An 18957-nucleotide genomic window follows, 5' to 3' on the forward strand; every position below is an offset into this window, starting at 1 on the left:
AAGGGCCTTGCTAGGGAACCTCAAGAAACCCTTCAACAAGAGCAGTGATACAAACCCCTCTTTGTTTCTTAGGTTTTACACTATGCCAAGCTAAAGAATTTATCCTTTATCCTCCTTCTCTTGATGAATACTGTTCCTGGGAATTCTTAGGCCAAGTAGCTATGTAAATCTAATAAGGGATATGTTACATATTTCTAATAGCACTAAAAGCATGGAACATTTTGTGCCACTGGTGACCACATATTACAAACAGAATTCTGAATTACTGTAGTTACATTAGGAGTTCACATATATATTCTTTTCTACTTAGCCCAGGAAAAAAACTTCTAACCCAACCAGTTGGATCACCAACTGTATCCAAAAGTCTAAGCAACCAAACTGGCTTTCAATACAAACAAGAATGGGATGCTTTCATATTTTTACCCCAGGGCCAAGGGTTATCAACCCATCAACTCTGAACTGTATGATAACCTCTCATGCACAAATGACTCCATTATGGAGGTGCTCACTTAAAACAGAACTTTGAGAGGGAGAATCCCCCTTCAGAAACAATTTCTAGGACATGAACATCATAAATATGTTAAGAAAAAATAGAGACCAACACTGTTGTCCAACAGAAACATAGTGAAAGCCACATAAGTAATTTTATATATTCATGTAGCCACATTTAAAAAATAGGAACAAGTGAGATTAATAATATATTTAATTTAATCTAATATATCAAAAGTATTGTCTAAACTTGTAGTCAATATAAAAATTGTTAATGAGATATTTTATATACTTTTGGTACTAAATCTTCAAAATCCCGTGTTTAGTTTACACTTACAGCACATCTTGATTCAAACTAGCCACCTATTCAAGGGCTCAATAACCACACGTGGCTAGTGGATGCTGTACTGAACGGCGCAAATACAGCCAGTCTGACATGAGTGACTGGTATATTTTGAAGAGCCATGCCTACCCTCACGGACACCTCAGCCCTTCACCGTCTTTGATGGAGCTCTTAGAGTGTACCCACCCCTCTCTGGGACCACTAGTCCACCTGGAGTTGTGAGGAAGAAGGGGGGGAAAGGATGTGTTTTTAACAAAGCACCTTGGAAACCCAACTCCATTTCCCAGTAGAAACAATAGCAAACACAATAGTTCTGTGGCTAAGTGGCATGAAGGGTTAAATAGGCTTTCCTGGGGAGGAAGGTCTGGGAACCTAATCACCATTTAGAACACTGCATCCAGGAGATAGCGTGTTCCAACCTTCCAATAGGCACACAAAGAGACTGCCTGGATCTCTCATCTACATTCTTAGTAAAAGGGAACTGACAGCCATGTTTACAAAGAGTTTTTCATTTAAGTACTTAAATTAAGCCGGTTGGTTCACTTCTTCATCCCTGTCCCCTCCTCCCCGCATTCAGAGGGTCCTTCAGTCCTGCCCTTCTCTGGAAAGCACATTTCTCCCTGAGACGTGGAACAGCTGCCATTTTGGAACACTCTGTGAAACTGAGAACCCTGTCTTCTGAACAGTTCTAGTTATATTTCTGAAGCAAAGGCAAACTGAAAAGGACAATATTTGCCCTTTCCTTATGTGTGCCCTGCCCTTCTGCCACCCTTCCTACCCCCATCCTAACCTCAAAGTCAAAAGCTCTCAAGTGGCCAGCACTAATGCAAAACTAGGCAACTTCAACTACATATTTTAGATCTCCCCCACCTCTCATTCTCTCATCTCCCCCAGCCCACCTCAACGTACGCTTCTGCATAATAACCATGCAAGCACACAGACAACAAGCCTTATCCTATTTGTCTTCAAATCCACCTCATAGCTCTTCATTCCAGGAGAAATGTACAAACTCTAGCTTGTAGGTTTCGAAGCCCTTTTGCGATCCAGTCTTAACTAGTTGCAATCTTGACTGGATAAACTGAATCATCACTGGGTCCTGTCAATTCTCCCTCCCTCACCTGCAATCTGTTGGTTCAGAGTCCACTGTTCTTGACATCTCCCGTATCTTAATCCACATTCTCCAGTCACCTTTTTCCAATGACTCTTCTCAAGACCCTTGAGGGCTAGGACCGTATCTTTTACTATTCCAGTTTCCCCTTGGGCCAAGTCTTTCCTGGTGTCACCTTCGGCCCCAAGTATAGTATAGTACAGTCCACAGAGGGTGCTGAATGAACACATGGTATATGAAAGCCTAGACTGCTATAGTAGCAATCCAATGTCAGACTTATCTGCCAGAAACACCATTTTGGTCATATCACCACAATGGTGGTAAAAGTCAGACCAACGGCTACCTTCAGGGGAGGAAGGGATTGCAGGAAGAAGCAGGAAGCATTTTCTGGGTTAAGTTCTAGACAGAGGGTTAAGGGATCATAGTGGAAGTTGTTACACTGTTTGGAGTAGGGGTGGGCAGAGGGGCAGGATGACTTTTGAGAATGTAGAATGAAGAAGTGAGGCATGTCAGGCCAACCAGTGTGTCCCAGGCAGAGGGAACAACATATGCAATGGCACAGAAGCAAGAGGCAGAGTGAGTCTGGACAAGTGACTCTGAAGAGTGTGGAGAGACACTGTTGGCAAAACCAGGTTAAGTAGTTTGGATTTTATTCTGAAATATAATGGGGAGTCCCTGAAGAATTTTTAGTAGGGGAATGACTTTTGAATTTACTCTATTTTAAGAATCAGCAATCTAGTGGTGATGAGGGTGAAGAATCAGTGGCAAGCAAGACCAGAAGGAGGGAGACCAACTGAGTGGCTGCTGAAACAATGGTCCAGATGAAAGTTGAAACAAGGGAGGAGCAAATAAGAATGAATGGATACAAGACAGGTTTAGGATACAGAACAGACAGGACTCCATAATTGTCTCAGCACTCCCTAGTCATCTCCCAGCTGGTACCTAATGTGAAAGTAGCACTTACTCCCTTGACCAGGGATCTAGTCTTCTACCCCCAAATCTCCCCTTTTCTTTCTTTTTTTTTAACAAGAAATATTTTATTCGCTGCAAAAGAAAACAACAAACAAACAAAAGTGCAGATAAACATAGTAGTATACACATGACCGATGGAGGGTTCTCTATATAAGCTTTCACTAAAGTTCTAATTCCTCCTTCTACTCTTACATAAAGAAAAAGAGCTATCAGGCAGAGTACCTCATTCTTAAAATTCTTTCCAGTAAACTATATTTAATTCACAGGTTGGATAGAAGTCTGGAAGCATTTACTTTTTATGTATGTATGTATATATGTTTACTTGATATATAACATTGTATTCGTTTCAGGTGTTCAACATAATGATTTGATATTTGTATATAGTGCAAAATGATCACCACAGAAAAGCTAGTTAATATCCATTGTCACACAAAATTACATTTTTTCTTTTTTCTTATGAGAACCTTTAAGATCTACTCTCTTAGCAGCTTTCAAATATACAACACAGCAGTGTTAACTATGGTCACCATGCTGTACATTACATCCCATGACTTATTTATTTTATACCTGGAAGTTTGTACCTTTTGCCACCCTTCACCCACTTTGACCACCCTCCACCCCCTGCCTCTGGCAACCACCAATCTGTTCTCTGTATCTATGAGCTTGTTTTGTTTTCATTTTGTTTTGGTTTAGATTCCACATTTAAGTGAGATCACATGGTATTTGTCTTTCTCTGTCTGACTTATTTCCCTTGACATAATGCCCTCAAGGTCCATCCGTGTTGGCACAAATAGCAAGATTTCCTTCTTTTTTATGGCTGAATAATATTCCATTGTATGCATATATCACATTTTCTTTATTCATACATCAATGGACATCTAGGTTGTTTTCATATCTTGGTTATTATAAATAAGCTGCAATGAACACGGGGGTACTTATATCTTTTCAAGTTAATGCTTTCATTTTCTTCAGATAAGTACCCAGAAGTGGAGTTGCTGGATCATACGTTAGTTCTATCTTTAATTTTTTGAGGGATCTCCATACTGTTTTCCATAGTGGCTGCACCAATTTACATTCCCACCAACAGTGGAGGAGAGTTCCCTTTTCTCCACATCCTTTCCAACACTTGTTACTTGTGTTTTTGTTAACAGCTATTCTAACAGGCCTGTGGTGATATTATTGTGGTTTTATTTACATTTTCCTGATGATTAGTGATGTTAAGCATCTTTTCATGTACCTGCTGTCCATCTGTATATCTTCCTTGAAAAAATGTCTATTCAGATCCTCTGCCCATTTTTTAATCAGATTGTTTAGTTTTTTGGTACTGAGTTCTGTACATATTTTGGATGTTAACGCCTTATCAGGTATATAATTTGACAAGATTTTCTCCCATTCAGCAGGTTGCCTTTTCATTTTGTTGATGATTTCTTTCCCCCTTTTTCATTTCAAAATTACTATCATCACACGCTTCAAATGGCCAATGAGGAAGGTGAAAAGGAAGCAAGATCAGGGGAGGAACAACTAATTATAAAAGTCAATGCCCCACTTTTGTGGCATTTTGAGTTTTCAATGCACCTTCCATTGCCTCCAGTTGTTCTCACCAGCCACGTTGCCACTGTTTCACCCAAAACCACTTCCTTAGCTTCCAACCACAATGAAAGGCTCCCCTAAAAGTCACTCCTTTTCCAAATAAACCCCATAAAATATACTCATGGGCATATGAAAAAGTTAAGCCTTAGTTAAAAATACCACTAAATGCTTGGAACACAGATCATTTAAAGAGCATAGGTTTACTTCTTAGATCTGTAAGCCAAAATACTGCCTTTTGCTGATACATGTTGACAAAGGCACACAGATACCAGTAAGCAAGGCTGGCTACAGGATGTGAAAAAGCAACACTCAAGGGAAAATTGCACTTTTTCAAATGCTCTCTGTTTCAAATTACAGACTTGGGATATTTCTTTGAAACAACTCTCCCTATTTATTAAAAAAAAGTCTGTACATGATTTATACATGTGTTTCAGCTATTTCTAGAAAAATGACTCAGTTTTATGTTTAGAAAAAAAGCATTTCCTTCAATAAAAAAGAAATCGCTTTAAGAAAGTAGCTTCAAACATCAAACCATTTTGAATACTTATTATCTACTCCAGTCTCACGGCTCACTTTCTTCTTGGTGCCCTCAATTTGCTCAGAGTTAGTAGTAGCGACAAGCTTACCTCTGCTATTCACTGAATAAAAGGAAATTATGACTCATAGCAAAACAAAACATACAAGACAGCAGAACCTCAGCCAAAACTATTAAGAATTATTATACCAAAAAAAGAAAAAGAAAAAAAAAAACCCCACCCCACTTCTTAAAACCATGTATTAGTCTTATAAGGATACACTGGAAATTTAAAAATATTAAAAGGCTTCATCCCAGCTGTGTACACTAAAGATACCATTGTATAAATGTAGTGTTAACATTTGTGACACTATGTATAAAACCTGTCTACAAAGCAACACTTGAAACAGATGTAGCACAAAATACTTGCATTTCATATGCTTTTTATATGGTTCCCCAAATCAAACTTAATTCCATCCATGCCCAGCTGACTGCAAGTTACAGGTATGACTAATTTTAAAAGAGCACATAGCCATGTCCTAAGGGGTATGCAGTAAGAAGCTACTAAGTCCTGGGTGAAATACTATATTCACATGCTCAACAGTATACTTTAGTGAAGAATTCCAGTCACAGTAACTTTTCACAACAAGATTTATTGTCAGAGCTTGTAAGTGGATATACTGGGAATAGTTCCACGCCTATTAGGAAAAAAACCTTCCAACCAAATGCACAACTCACGCCTGTTACGCCACCAGCAGAACTGAATCTTCTACTAGGAAAAAAAAATTGGTTTTGCAGTGTTTAGAGTTGGATATAACCAAGACCTGAGAAATAAGTAGGCAGTTACTTTGACAAGAGATAAACAATGGCCCTCCAACTGTACAGAAATCCAAAAATACACTTCACGTTATTCTGCAGAAAAACAAGTTAACAAATAAAACCCTATCTAACATCACTTTGCTGAAAGGACCTCAGGGTCCTAGCGAAGAGTGCAGTTTCAAGTAGCAACTAAGACGCCTGCTGACAGTCAAATAAAGACCTATTTGATAATCAGTATGACAGAAAACAGACATTTATGGCTCCCAGCTATTAGCAAGTGAAAGATTAGACTAAATTTTAAGAAAAATTCACCAAATGTTCTAAAATTTCAGACCTTCCAAAATGGCTAGATCCTAAAAGCAAAAGAACAAATAGTTACCACATGCTGAGGGGAGGGACGGGGGTGGGCAGCAGGGAGTGACCAAAAGGGACTCACAGAAAGAAAATGCTACCAAAATATGGCATATCTGGGCTTCCCTGGTGGCGCAGTGGTTGGGGGTCAGCCTGCCGATGCAGGGGACGCAGGTTCGTGCCCCGGTCCGGGAGGATTCCACATGCCGTGGAGCGGCTGGGCCCGTGGGCCATGGCCGCTGGGCCTGCGCGTCTGGAGCCTGTGCTCCGCAGCGGGAGAGGCCACAACAGTGAGAGGCCCGCCAAAAAAAAAAAAAAAAAAATAGTTTAAAAAAAAAATATATGGCATATCATTAGAAATTCAGGTATAGACAGCAAAATGACAAGAACATCATTAAGATCATTGACCATTCCCTAGCACGTGTAGTTATCATGTAAGATTAAAATGGAAAAACCTGAATGACTTTAGAGAAGACTAAAGAAGATAACTCACGATTAGCAACTGAAAGTATTATACAAAGTATCTTCCCACACCTGCCCTGCATAAGAAGAGAAAGATCAAAGTCAGCTTGGAAGAAGGTTTTTTACTTTAGGAAAAAATGTAGTGTAGAAGATGGCAAGATAAAAAGAGCTGACAGATGAAATTTCCACTAAAAACAAAATTCAACTTTTCCCCTCTGTTCACAGAACTATCTGGAGCCTCTAAAATACCATGGATAAGTTACATAGCCACTAAAAATTTTAAGTATGAAGACTATGTGGCAACCGGGAATAATTCACAGGACAAAATAGGTGGAAAAGGCAGAACTCAAAGTAATATGTACATTATGATTACAATGCTAGGTAAAAAGCTGTAATGATGGTTGTTAAGAAGGTGGCCAGACTTTCTTTTTCTTTTCCAAAGATTCTGTAAATATTGCCATAAAAGTTTTATAGATCAAAAATCATGTTTAAACTATGAGTCTTGGCATTCAGGAAAATGTTAAATAAGTTATTCCTTTCAAGAAAAAAAAGGCACACTGCTTTGTAGTTTATCCTTTTAACTACTTCAAATTAAGGAGGATTTCAAATGGCCACACTACAAACGGTGGGTTCTTATCTGTATTAGTACTCAAAGGGTATAGACTTTCATACTTAGGATGGACAAACATCTGCTTTTCTATGTGGAAAAAATGGTCACACCCTTGTAGGAAACTGACATGTTTAAAAAGCTTATGGCATTCTTAAAGATGTCTACTTGCTCCATTTTTCTAAATAGATAAATCAAAAACGGAAAACAAAGCATCAAAACCAGACCGGTTTTCAGGGGAACCTACTAATCAAACTGTTAACCGAAGCTACGAGTTACAAAAGTAAAGCCTCTCTGGTTTTATTTCTGAAGGAACGCTCTCTATAGCCAACTATTCAGTTTGGTAGGTTCCATTCTTTCAAACACCTCACTCGGCTAAAACGGATTACAACACATCCAGTGCCTCCCCGACCCTGTTAAGAGAATTCTGAGAAAAAGAGGGTATCTAGCGAAAGACGTCAAGGATTATGGTGATGTATTTTAAAATTTTCAATATGCAAGCAGGACTCTTATGCAGGTTGCTTTAATAGTCTGAGTTCTATTTTATCGGGCCACTGCAGGCAAAGCAGTTCTTTATCTCCTCACCATTAGGACAAGGGTAGGGAGGTGAAGTGCTCCCTACTTCTCTCCTGTAGGTCAGAACCCTGTGGATCAAGTCATCGCATTTGACTATTGTAACCGCGCTCAGCGAGTCCTCCCCTTCCTTCCTTTCTTTTCCCTGGACAAATCCCTACGTGACTAACACAAACCTAATTTATGATGTCAGTAGGTAGGCCAGGTCCCTAAAAAGCTCTGTCCCCGCGGGTTCAGACTCTGCATCTCCCCGCCCCACCCTGTCGCGGCTTGGGTGGAATCGCCAATGAAACACTAACAGTAGCTAAGGTAACAGAGCCGGGCTTAACCGGACCGATGCCGGAGAAGAAGTAAAAAGAGTTTCTCCGGGCCTGGGGGTTGGGAGGCTGGCTCCGCGGACTGATTTTCCATTGGGTGGGGGTGGGTTAGAGACCACAGAAGCGCAAAAGCAGTAGTCTAATCTTTGAAGGCCGGCGGCCGGCTCTGCCACGCTCTCAGCAGGAAGGGGAGGGGAGCTGGAGGAAGAGGGGGAGGAGAAGCGGCGAAGGAAGGGAGGAGGGGGGGAAGGAGGGGCCGGGGGCGGAGCCAGGGCTCCAGGAAAACCCGCGCGCGAGCCCGCAGCACCTCGGGGCGGAGTCGCCGGCTCCGTCCGGCCCTTCGGCCTCCACCGCGCGCGGTGCGCCCCGAAGGGGCGGGCCCGCCCGCAGCCTCCCTCCGGGTCTCGGGCCCTCCTTCCCCTCTCCTCCCTCCCCTCCCTCCTTTCCATCTCAGCAGCGCCCTCGGTCTCCCTCTCCGGCTCATACAAAAGCAAAATGTCCGCCATCTTCCGAGGCGGCTGCGCTCGTCGCCGCCACCGGCCCGGCTCTCCTGCGCTTTCTCCCCGGGGCCGCCCTTCCCCCGGCCCCCTCCCCGACCCCCGGCGCCGCAGCTCCTCGGAAGCCGCGGAGGCGCCACTCACCCCCGCCCTCGCCCCCACCTCGCCCCGCCCGCCCCGCCAGGCGACGCAGGACCGCCTCGGGCGGGGGCAGGGGGGCTCGGCTGCCCAGGCCGACCGGCTCCCGCTTCCCGCCCGGCCCACCCCCTGGATGGCCCTTTTACCTTGATGCAGTACGGGGGTTCGTCGTAGGTGACCAGCATGTACCTGTCTCCGCGGCTGGCCGGGTCCCGGGCGCGCAGCTGCGGGACGAGGGATGACGGAGGGGGCCGCGAAGGGAAGGGGGGAGGAGGGGGCGATACCAACGTTACAGAAGCACCTAAATCCACCACCACCCCCATCCCTAGGGAACTCTCCCCATCTCTCCCCTCCCCTCCCTTTACCTTCAAGAATAACTCCACAGCGCCTTTGGCAATGTCCAAATAGGAGGTGCCCAGGTCAGTGCGCTGGTTCATAGAGGCGGACGTGTCTATGAGGAACAGCAGGATGGGCATCTTCCCCCGTACCCCTGGCTCCGGTCCCCACTCTCCTGGCCCTCTTGCCCTCACTGCCGCGTTCTGCCACCCGAACCCTCAACTCTCGCAGAGCCAGGGTGCAGGGAGCAAGAGTAAGAGGGGGAGACGGGACGGGACAGATGGAACTGCTCCTGGCCTCCTCTTTCTGCAGCCCCACCTCTTCTCCCTCCAAGGGAACTTGAAAGTGTGAGCGTGTGTAGCCCTCGGGGCCCTCCCCCTTCCTCTCTTCTGCCACCACTACTGCCGCCGCCGCCGCTGCCGCCGCAGGGACTATTGCCCGAGCATCGGTCCAAGCTCAATGAAGCGCTCGCCCCAGACTGAGAGCTGTCTCTGTTCACCAACACACAACTTCTGTCCGCTCACCTACCATGGGCACCATGTGACCAGAACCCACGCCATTGGCTGCCAATTATATGTTATTTGCATATTCATTAGATGACAGGGCAAGGGGAGGGACTTGGGCGAACCCTGGGAGTTGAAGTTTGAACCCAGGCAGGGGGTAAGGGGAAATGTTAAGGACCCTCCTTTAAAGGACTTGGAAGCTGTTAAGATACGTAGGGTGGTTTGGATGGACTTTTCTCTTGCTCTTCAAAGATGATAATTCGAAAGGAAGAGTGAATTTGAGCAACAGTTGTGCAGAGGTACAGAAACAGATGCTTGGACAGGCTGTACAGAAGACGCTTTGCTAACTGCAATCGATCAATCCTGCCAGTGGCTAAGACCAAAACATTTCAGAAGCAGCAAACTTCTTTCCTGGCAAGACCTACTCGCATTCCTTCAGATCCCTCCCCACGCTTGATCAGTGTTTGTAAGTCGGTCGCTGGCCTTGCATTCCGCGTATATCTACTGAGAAAGGAAACTAAAACTTAAACACAGTTACCTAAACTGGCCTTTTGTGTGCACAAGCTTCTTCAGTTTCATTGAGCACTTTGAAGTATTGCCCTGCCTGTGATAATTCCACCCACTGTTGTGTCTGCGCAGCCTTTACACATGGAAGGTTTGCCATCCTGGATTCTGATTCATCTCACATTTATTGAGCACCTATGAAGTGTCAGCCACCCACGTTAGTCTCATTTAGTCTTTGAAATAATTGTGGTAGGTGGCATTATGTTCAATTTTCAGTAAAGGAAAGTGCAGCTCAGGGAGATGACGACAACACTGAGGGATGTTCTCAGGTCTGGCTCTACGGAGAGTCTCAATGAGTGGCCAATCACGCTTGGCTGACTGCTTCATGTAACTCGAATTTTAAATATGGAGGTGTGTATTCCCAGCAGTATGCTGTGCACAGCGTGGAATCCTGAACTTCAGTGAGTTTACAACTTCATTTGATATGTTCCTTGTAATATATATAAAATCCATATTCAATAACATTTTCATAAAAATAAGATTTCAGAAGAGGCCATATAGCAATGTATGAATCAGGGACAAACAAGTGGTGCAAATAAAAAGTGCAGTGGGGGAATTTCCTGGTGGTCCAGTGGTTAGGAGTCCACGCTCTCACTGCCGAGGGCCTGGGTTCGATCCCTGGTCAGGGCACTAAAACCCCACAAGCCATGTGGTGTGGCAAAAAAAAAAAAAAAAAATGCAGTGGAAGCAATGGTCCAGTGGTCTCGAAGTTCAGAAGGTTTCCTAGATGAGGCACTTAGCAGGAAGGGAGGGATTCTGGATTGAAAGGAATGGTGGGAACAAAAATTCAGCCAGAGATACTAACATGTATAGCACAATTCAGACCCATCTGGGATACAGCTGGTGGGAATTAATGGGGAAATAAGGATGAAAAAGACACATTTGTTATCTCACAGTTGCCATGAGTCAGGGGTCTAGGCATGGTGTAGCTGGATTCTCTGCTTAGTCTCACAAGACCACAATCAAGGTGTCAGCCAGGCTGTGTTTTCATCTGGAGGTGTGAGTGGGAGAGAATCAGATTCCAAGGTGAAGCTGAATCCTGAATGGATGTTGGCAGAATTCATTTCCTTGTGGCTGTCTGCTTGGTGGAGGCCACCCTCCGGTCCACCTGCACTTACCTCCCTCCCATAGGTTGTTCACAGTATGATTGTTTGCTTCTTCAGGGCCAACAGGAAAATCACTCACTGCAGTCTTCTAAGATGGAGCCTTATATGATGTAACTTAATCATGAGAGTGCCATCCGTCACCTTCGCCATATTCTATTGACTAAAAGCAAGTCACAGATCTTACCCACACTCCCTCAAGGAGAGAAGATTACACAGGACATAACATCACGCAGGGGAGATCATGGGGACCATCTAAGAATTCTGCCTCGCATTAGGTGGGGATGAGATTATTACCTGGAAACAAACTCTGCCTCATTCACAGTTTTTGTTGAAGTCAACTCCAAGTCATAATATAGCACTTTCAGCCCACTGGATCACATGCATGGGGTTGACTGCTTGTTTAGACTATCCTTTGGTGAAAAAATACAAGATTTCCTATTAGGAGCTATATATATACACACACATATATTTATAAACAAACATATATTTATTTATATAATAAATATAATCAAGATATTTAATTATAAACATATAAATAATATTTATGTATTATGTATATGATATATTATAAATGTGTATGGACTGTGATATTCCCCAGTTCACAGTGTTTATTTATTTCTTTGTTTGTTTATTTCTTTGAAGTATAGTTGATTTACAATGTTGTGTTAATTTCTGCTGTACAGCAAAGTGACTCAATTATACATATAAATGTTCATTTTCCTATTCTTTTCCATTATGGTTTATTGCAGGATATTGAATATAGTTCCCTGTGCTATACAGTAGGAACTTGCTGTTTATCCATTCTATGCGTAATAGTTTGCATCTACTAACCCCAAACTCCCAGTCCATCCCTCTCCCATCCCCCCCCCTTGGCAACCACAAGTCTGTTCTCTATGTCTTCACAGACAGTATTTTAAGATGACATTTTAAAATCTTCTTTACAATTTTCCCCTAACTTTTTACAATGAGTATGCTTTGCTTTTATAATCAGGAAAGAGGCTATGTTAAAAATTACAAAGTATCCCAAATACAAATTACAAACTTACCAAAAGAAAAAAGAAAAAAACCCTCCAAGGTGAATACTATTGAAACAGTTTTCCAAAAAATGCTAAGGAAGCACAGTCTTAGTCACCCAGTGCTCCAGTGGGACAACAGCCACGTCTTCATTATAAACTACAAAAGTGACAATATACAAAAAATAACCGGGGGGAGGGATAAATTGGGAGATTGGGATTGACATATACACACTATTATATATAAAATAGATAACTAATAAGAACCTACTGTATAGCACAGGGAACTCAATACTCTATAATGGCCTATATGGGAAAAGAATCTAAAAAAGAGTAGATATATGTATATGTATGACTGATTCACTTTGTTGTACACCTGAAACGAACACAGCATGGTAAATCAACTATACCCCAATAAAAGAAATAACCATCTGGTGGATTTACGAGTTTATTCAGATTAAACCAAATTCCAAGCCCTTAGCCTGAAGCCTCTCCTTCACTTCCTAGGGGAAAGTAAACCCTGCATTATGCTGGGGTGGGTACTTTTATGCGTTTCTTTGACACACACCAACACTAAGACCCCCAGAGCCCTTTCTACATCTTTCTCTGCTACAGAATATCAGCGCCGCCCCCCTTGTTATAGGTTGACTTGTGCTTTGGCTTTGCTGCTGTTGGAATGTAAACTCCTGGAGAGCAGGCTGAGCCTATAACCAATGCCTGGTGCCAAGTACCAGCTCAATCAATTGTTGTTGAAAGAAACAGTTGCATGTGCTATGGCTGCCCTTCTTTCATCGTCTTCCCAGGTGCCCCTTTCCTCGGGGTGCCCGGCCCTGCCTGTCACCCCACCCCAGCAGCTCCCTGTCCCTGTGAATGCAGGGTCTTTGGGATTTGGGGCCCAGTAGGCCCCTTCAGACCAAGCCCTGGAGCTGACCGCGCCCCCGCCCCCAGGCAGAACCCCTGCAGCTTCCAACTTTCAGGCCCACTTTCGCTGCCACCTCTGGCCAGTTAACAGAATTCTTTTTTCGCCGCAGCTCTATGACCTACACCAATGTCCCTGTCTTCTTTCTGGTTTTCTCCTGCTTTTTTGAACTCCTGAGCTTTTGAAAATAGTTTCCTCTTTTCTCTTCATGTCTCTACTCTTTTTTTTTTGCTTTTCTTCCACTCGTAGCCTCTAAATCAATTCACTTTAATACTTCACCATAGCCCCTCATTCCAGGCCTTTCTATTGTACCTCGTGTCTGAGGTTACCAGATATCTCTGAGGAAGGAATTCTTATCAAGCACTGCTCTCCTGGCCTTCATTCTGTTCACAACAAATGTTAGCATGCTTTGTGCATGTTTCCATTTCTTGTGGCTGGCCTTGGGGCGGTCCACCACCACACAACAGACTCTCTGTTTTGGTGAGGGCTGTTTTGATTTCTCACTCGCCAAAGATTTGCTACCTCTTGCCTTTAAGCAGGCCCTAATCACCGCATCTTGACAAAAAGACCTTACTTAACCTGATCACTACCCCCTACCAAATTCCAAATTCCACCATCTACTCCCTCCTCAAGGCCATGCAATCTGGTTTCTCTCCCTAGCACTCTTTGGAAACTACTCTGAGGTCCCAGGGGCCAGCTCCTGGCCAAATCCAATGGTCTGTTCTATATTTTCCTTTGTCGACTGTAGAGCCATTTGTCACTTGCCTTTCTGAGCTTCCCCTGCCCCCGCCACCTTGCCTTTCATCACCTGCCACTTGTCCTGGAATCTTCCTTACCCCTTTTGGACTATTTGCTTTCAACTTCTCTGACTTAATCTCTGTCTCAGTCTTTTCCTCCCACTGGTCCCAAAAAGGACTGTGTTATTTCCACAATCTTTATTCATTTAGCCATTCTTTCTTTTATTCAAACATTCCTTGGGTGGACCTTCTATATGACAGGCAATGAGAATATATTGGTGAACAAGGGACACAGCACGTTATAACAGTTTTAAGAACTTGGATTTGGGGGTTCGAATCCCAGCTCTGCCATTTACTAGCTCTGTGACCTTGGGCAAGTTACTTAACTCCGCCTCAGCTTCATCATCTGTATAATGGCGGTAACAATAGTACCTCGTAGGATTGTTATGAGGATTAAATGAATTAATATTTACAGAGTTTACAGAAGTGCTTAGCACAGAGTTATCTCTGTGTAGGCATTAAATAAAAGAATAGATATAGTCCATGGCCTCATACATTACATTCTAGTGGGGAAAATAATCGAAAGTGTAGATGCAATGTTTTATTAAGTGTTATGAGAGAGGAAATGCATAGTGCTCTGGGAGCAGTGGAAGGAACGTGTATTCTAGAAGGGCTGGAGAGGTCAGGAGGACATACAGAGAAGGTTTCCTGAAGGATATGACTTGCAGGAAATGTAGGAAGTAGCCTGGTGAAGGAGGGCTCGAGGAGGTAAGGAATGGGGCAGGCGAGGAGGGAGAATGTTCTAGGCAGGCAATGGTGAGGTGGTCAGATGGTGAGAGACATTGAAAGAAAACCAATGGAAAAAAGAAAGTTCTGTATTGCTAGAGTGTAGGGGAGCGGGGTGCGGGGAGAGTAGGATGAGGAGAGAGGTGGCTAGAGATGAGCTTGCGGGGCGGGGGGGGTGAGAGGAATCAGGTCATGTAAGGCCTACTAGGCCCTGCTGAGGAGTTGGGATTTTATCCGGCAATGCGGAAACTGTGGGTCCACTCGCTGACACAGGCGACAAAGGAAGAGATGCATATTTGGAGCGGGGGTGGGGTGTGTTCATTCAACAAATGTTTATTAAACATCTGCTATGTGCCGGGAGTTTTTCCAAGAGGCAGATATACATCAGTGAACAAGATAGACCCAATGGGACTTCCCTGGTGATCCAGCGGTTAAGAGTCAGCGTTTCCAGTGCAGGGGACACGGCTTCCATCTCTGGTTGGGGAACAAGGATCCCACATGCCGTGCGGTGGCAAAAAAAAAAAAAAAAAAAAAAGCCCAGTGCCCTGCACACAAGGGCACAAGCTGGCTGAGTGAAGTATAAAAGTAAAAGTAAGTCTCCGAGTGGGGAGAAGCTGCCCCCCTCTGACTAGAGTCGTGAGTGCTTCATTTCTTAAGCACTATGTACCAGGGCAGCCTTCCTGAGAGGTAAGGGCTATTATTTTTCTTCCCATTTTGCCAGGGGAGGAAACTGAGGTTGCTCAGGTGGTCAGCCGCCCAATGCCGGAGCCCAAGCTTCCCTCCCCGACTCTGCAGGAGCAATACCAGAATGAGAGGGGTGTGCGGGGTGCCTGAGAGCCTGAACACATTTGAAGGAGCCCAGCATGGGAGCAGCTCGCCAGCAGGGTGCAGAGGGGCCAGAAGAGAGAAAGGAGGGTGGGAGGGAGTCCACCAGCTCCAGGCAGCACCACAGGCCTGGGAGAGCGCTCTCTTATTCCCTGACAGACTGGCCTTGGATAACCCATCCTGTGGGATTGTGTGGGACCTGGCTTTGCTGTGATCTGCCTCCTGACACCTATTGATTTGGCCTGTGCTCAGGAAGCCTGATTGGAGGAGAGCTGGTGAGGGGTGATGGCTATGGTGGGATGCCCAGAGAACTGAGGGCAGTGGCCCAGGAGGTAACCTGGGGCACCAGAGATCCAGGCATCTGCCAACCGAGGGCAGCGAATTTTCCAGTACAAGGCCTGGCACAAGGCTTTTTAGCTGCTCCCTTCTGCCCTGGGCCCAGGCACAGCAAGTGGTATGGACATTTATAGACCTGGTTACTCTGAGAGGTGGCGTAGGCTAAAAATAAAAAGAGCTGATGATGAAACTTGGCCCAGAGCAGCCCCCAGACAAGCTCCCCAGCGGGTTTTGCCACTTGGATAACCTCTTGTCACCAGTCAGGGGGTAGGAGCCTCTGGGTGGCAATCGTGGAATCTCCCTCTTTTCCTTTCATATCTTCTGTGATGCCCCCCTCCTTCTATCTCACCGCCCTGAGGCCACTGCCCCATGTCCCCTGTGGTATGGGACTTCAGTGAGGAACTCACAAGGCAAGAGCATCCTCACTCCTTCTGTGGAGCTCCAGGGGGCACGTCACACACAAGGAGTAACCACAGCCAACTGGAGCCCTCCGCCCCTCCCCCATCCACCAGGCCATCAGGTACTGGGGAGTTTTCACCTTGTAGGTGTAACTCAAATTCATCTCACTCCTTTTCCCTTGGTTTAGGCCCTTTGCATCTTAGTTAGCGCATGGCAATGACATACCTCTAGTTTCTTTTTTAACTTCTGGGGAGGATTAGTGTTGCGGAAAATTCTTCAACAGCCCTTACACCAAGCTATTTCCACTCATAAAAAAGAGAAACTTTTCTATTCCTGCTAAGGCATAGATTTCATAATTCTTCCCTCTCCTTAAGGCTATTTTTTTTAATTGACAGCATTTAAACCACGTTAGCGCATACCTTCTAAAATGTAACAATGGTAGAACTGTATTTGTACTTAGGTGTAGCAAGAACCTTTACAGCTAGTTTATTTGTCATAAATCACTTAATTTGTTCCAAATATATTGACAGGTTTTCCATCCCCCCCCCACTATGTGGGGACGGAAGAGCTCTTGATAGCAGAGCTGGAGGGCCTTGCACCGTCACCTAGGAAGTCACTTACCTGGTGTTCAGTTACCCGGATATGTACTTCGGCCTGCTCTGCTTGGCACTCTGCTAAATGCCTGGGGCTAAAAGATGAGCAGGACGTGGTTCCTGTGCATCTGAGCTTCTCCTCCACTGAGGGAGGCTGGTTATGTAAACAGATACTTTCAATACAATGTGATAAATGCTGAGCTAGAGAGATAGTTGTAACAGGGTTTTATTCAAGCCCAGAAGGGTAAACTGTAGCCAGCTAGTTATCATGGAAAGCGTCCTGGAGGAGGTGATATCAGTGAAGAAAAGGAGAGGCAGTTGTATCCCAGGATAAAGGACTAGTATGAGCCAGGCTCTGAGGCCTTGAAACAGGTGACTGTGCCTGGTGGCCCCTGCTGGTGCCCAGCCCACGTCCCCTTTTGTGAACACAAGCTGCTGGAGGCTCACCGCTGCTCCCCCTGCTCTGGAAAATTCCCCTCAGGAGGGAGAGATGCCTGGGCCCAGAGGTTAGGCTCCATGCCATGTGGGCAGAGCCTGCCCGCCTCCCCTCCCCCAACCTGCAGCCAATGACACAGCCCCCTTGCCTCAGAATGGGATCACCTTGTGGTGTCATTCGTGCTTCACAGCTTTAGGGATCTGGCCAAAGCTAGACTCCAAATGAGGCCACATTCTTGCTTAGCTCCATTCCCTGCACTACCCTGCCTCTCTCTCTCTCTCTCTCTCTCTCTCTTGTCCTTCTTCCTGAGAGCTCTCCTTTAGTAAGTTGCAAGGACCTGGATCCTTCTCCCAGGCTCTGCTTCCAGGGAACCTGACCTAGGATAGTGTGTTTGATGAACTTCTCGAAATTTGGCATACCTGGTATTTTGACATACTTTGTATTTAAGGTGTGAGTTAAGGAATAATTGGAAGATTAAATCTAAGAATTAGGCAAGAACCAGATCATAGACAACCTTGTGTGCCATATTAAAGACTTTGAGACTTTTTAATTTTATGTTGTCTTTCTATATTGAGCCTTTTATATTAAAGACTAAAATACTCTTCCTCGGGGATTTCCCTGGTGGTCCAGTGGTTAAGACTCTGCACTCCCAATGCGGGGGGCACGGGTTCAATCCCTGGTCAGGGAACTAGATCCCACATGGCACAACTAAGAGCCTGCATGGCGCAACTAAAGATCTCGTGGGCCGTAACTAAGACCTGGTGCAGCCAAATAAATAAATAAATAAATATTTAAAAACAAAAGCAAACAAAAAAAGAATAAGTCTTTCCAAAAAAATAAGATAAAATACTCTTCCTCGAATCATGCTTCCCACTTTTAATGAGGTAGCCTCCTCACCTTCAATGACTTATTCACTTAGGTTGAGCCATGGAGGACTACTGGGGTCCTTAGCTAAATACAAATCTCTCTGAAAGTGATAATCCATTACTTAGAGCCATTAATAGTCTAATTCACCTTAAGATATGATGGAGTGTGAGAGATTGTATTGTCCAAAGATGGCCACATCTATGTATTTATCTTATAATGTTACTAATATTCTTCCCACTGTGAGATGGGGTCTATGCTTCCTGCCTTTGAATCTGGGGATGGGGGCTGTGACTGCACTGGCCAATGGCATGCAGTGGAAGCAATGCTAGGAGATGGCCAGGGACTTCCCTGGTGGTCCAGTGGCTAAGACTCCACACTCCCAATGCAGGGGGCCTGGGTTCAATCCCTGGTCAGGGAACTGGATCCCACATGCCCCAACTAAGAATTCACATGCCACAACTAAAGATCCTGCATGCTGCAACTAAAGATTCCCTATGCCACAATGAAGATCCCGCATGCGGCAATGAAGAATCCATGTGCCACAGCTAAGACCTGGCACGTCCAAATAAATAAATAAATATATATTAAGAAATGCTGGGAGATGTCCAAGGCAAGGTCATAAAAGGCAATGGCTTTCACCTGGATCGATTCTCTCTCTCTCTCTCTCTCTCTCTCTCTCTCTCTCTCTCTCTGTCTCTCTGTCAGGATGATTATTCTTGGAACTCAGCCACCATGTTGTGAGGAAGCCAGGCCACAT

The 18957-nt window shown here is 44.7% G+C and overlaps 1 protein-coding gene across 10 annotated transcripts in view; it reads right to left on the bottom strand.

Moving 5' to 3' along the window:
* The window catches only part of INTS6L (integrator complex subunit 6 like), a 51725-nt gene extending 42107 nt beyond the window's left edge, over window positions 1-9618 (bottom strand). For 4 of the 10 annotated variants that reach the window (XM_033849313.2, XM_033849316.2, XM_033849312.2 and 1 more), the window contains exons 1-2: window positions 9146-9609; window positions 8927-9004 (exon numbers count right to left, since the gene is read on the bottom strand). In XM_033849313.2, coding sequence (XP_033705204.1) covers window positions 8927-9004; window positions 9146-9256 — 189 coding nt within the window. In that variant the 5' untranslated portion in view covers window positions 9257-9609. Of the gene's footprint in view, window positions 1-8926; window positions 9005-9145 lie in introns of all 10 variants that reach the window. The other 6 variants (XM_019919051.3, XR_012329328.1, XM_033849311.2 and 3 more) reach the window with 6 other exon arrangements.
* Between the last annotated feature and the right edge of the window lie 9339 nt (window positions 9619-18957).

This window comes from Tursiops truncatus, chromosome X (assembly GCF_011762595.2).
Source record: "Tursiops truncatus isolate mTurTru1 chromosome X, mTurTru1.mat.Y, whole genome shotgun sequence".
Classification (NCBI taxonomy): domain Eukaryota; kingdom Metazoa; phylum Chordata; class Mammalia; order Artiodactyla; family Delphinidae; genus Tursiops; species Tursiops truncatus.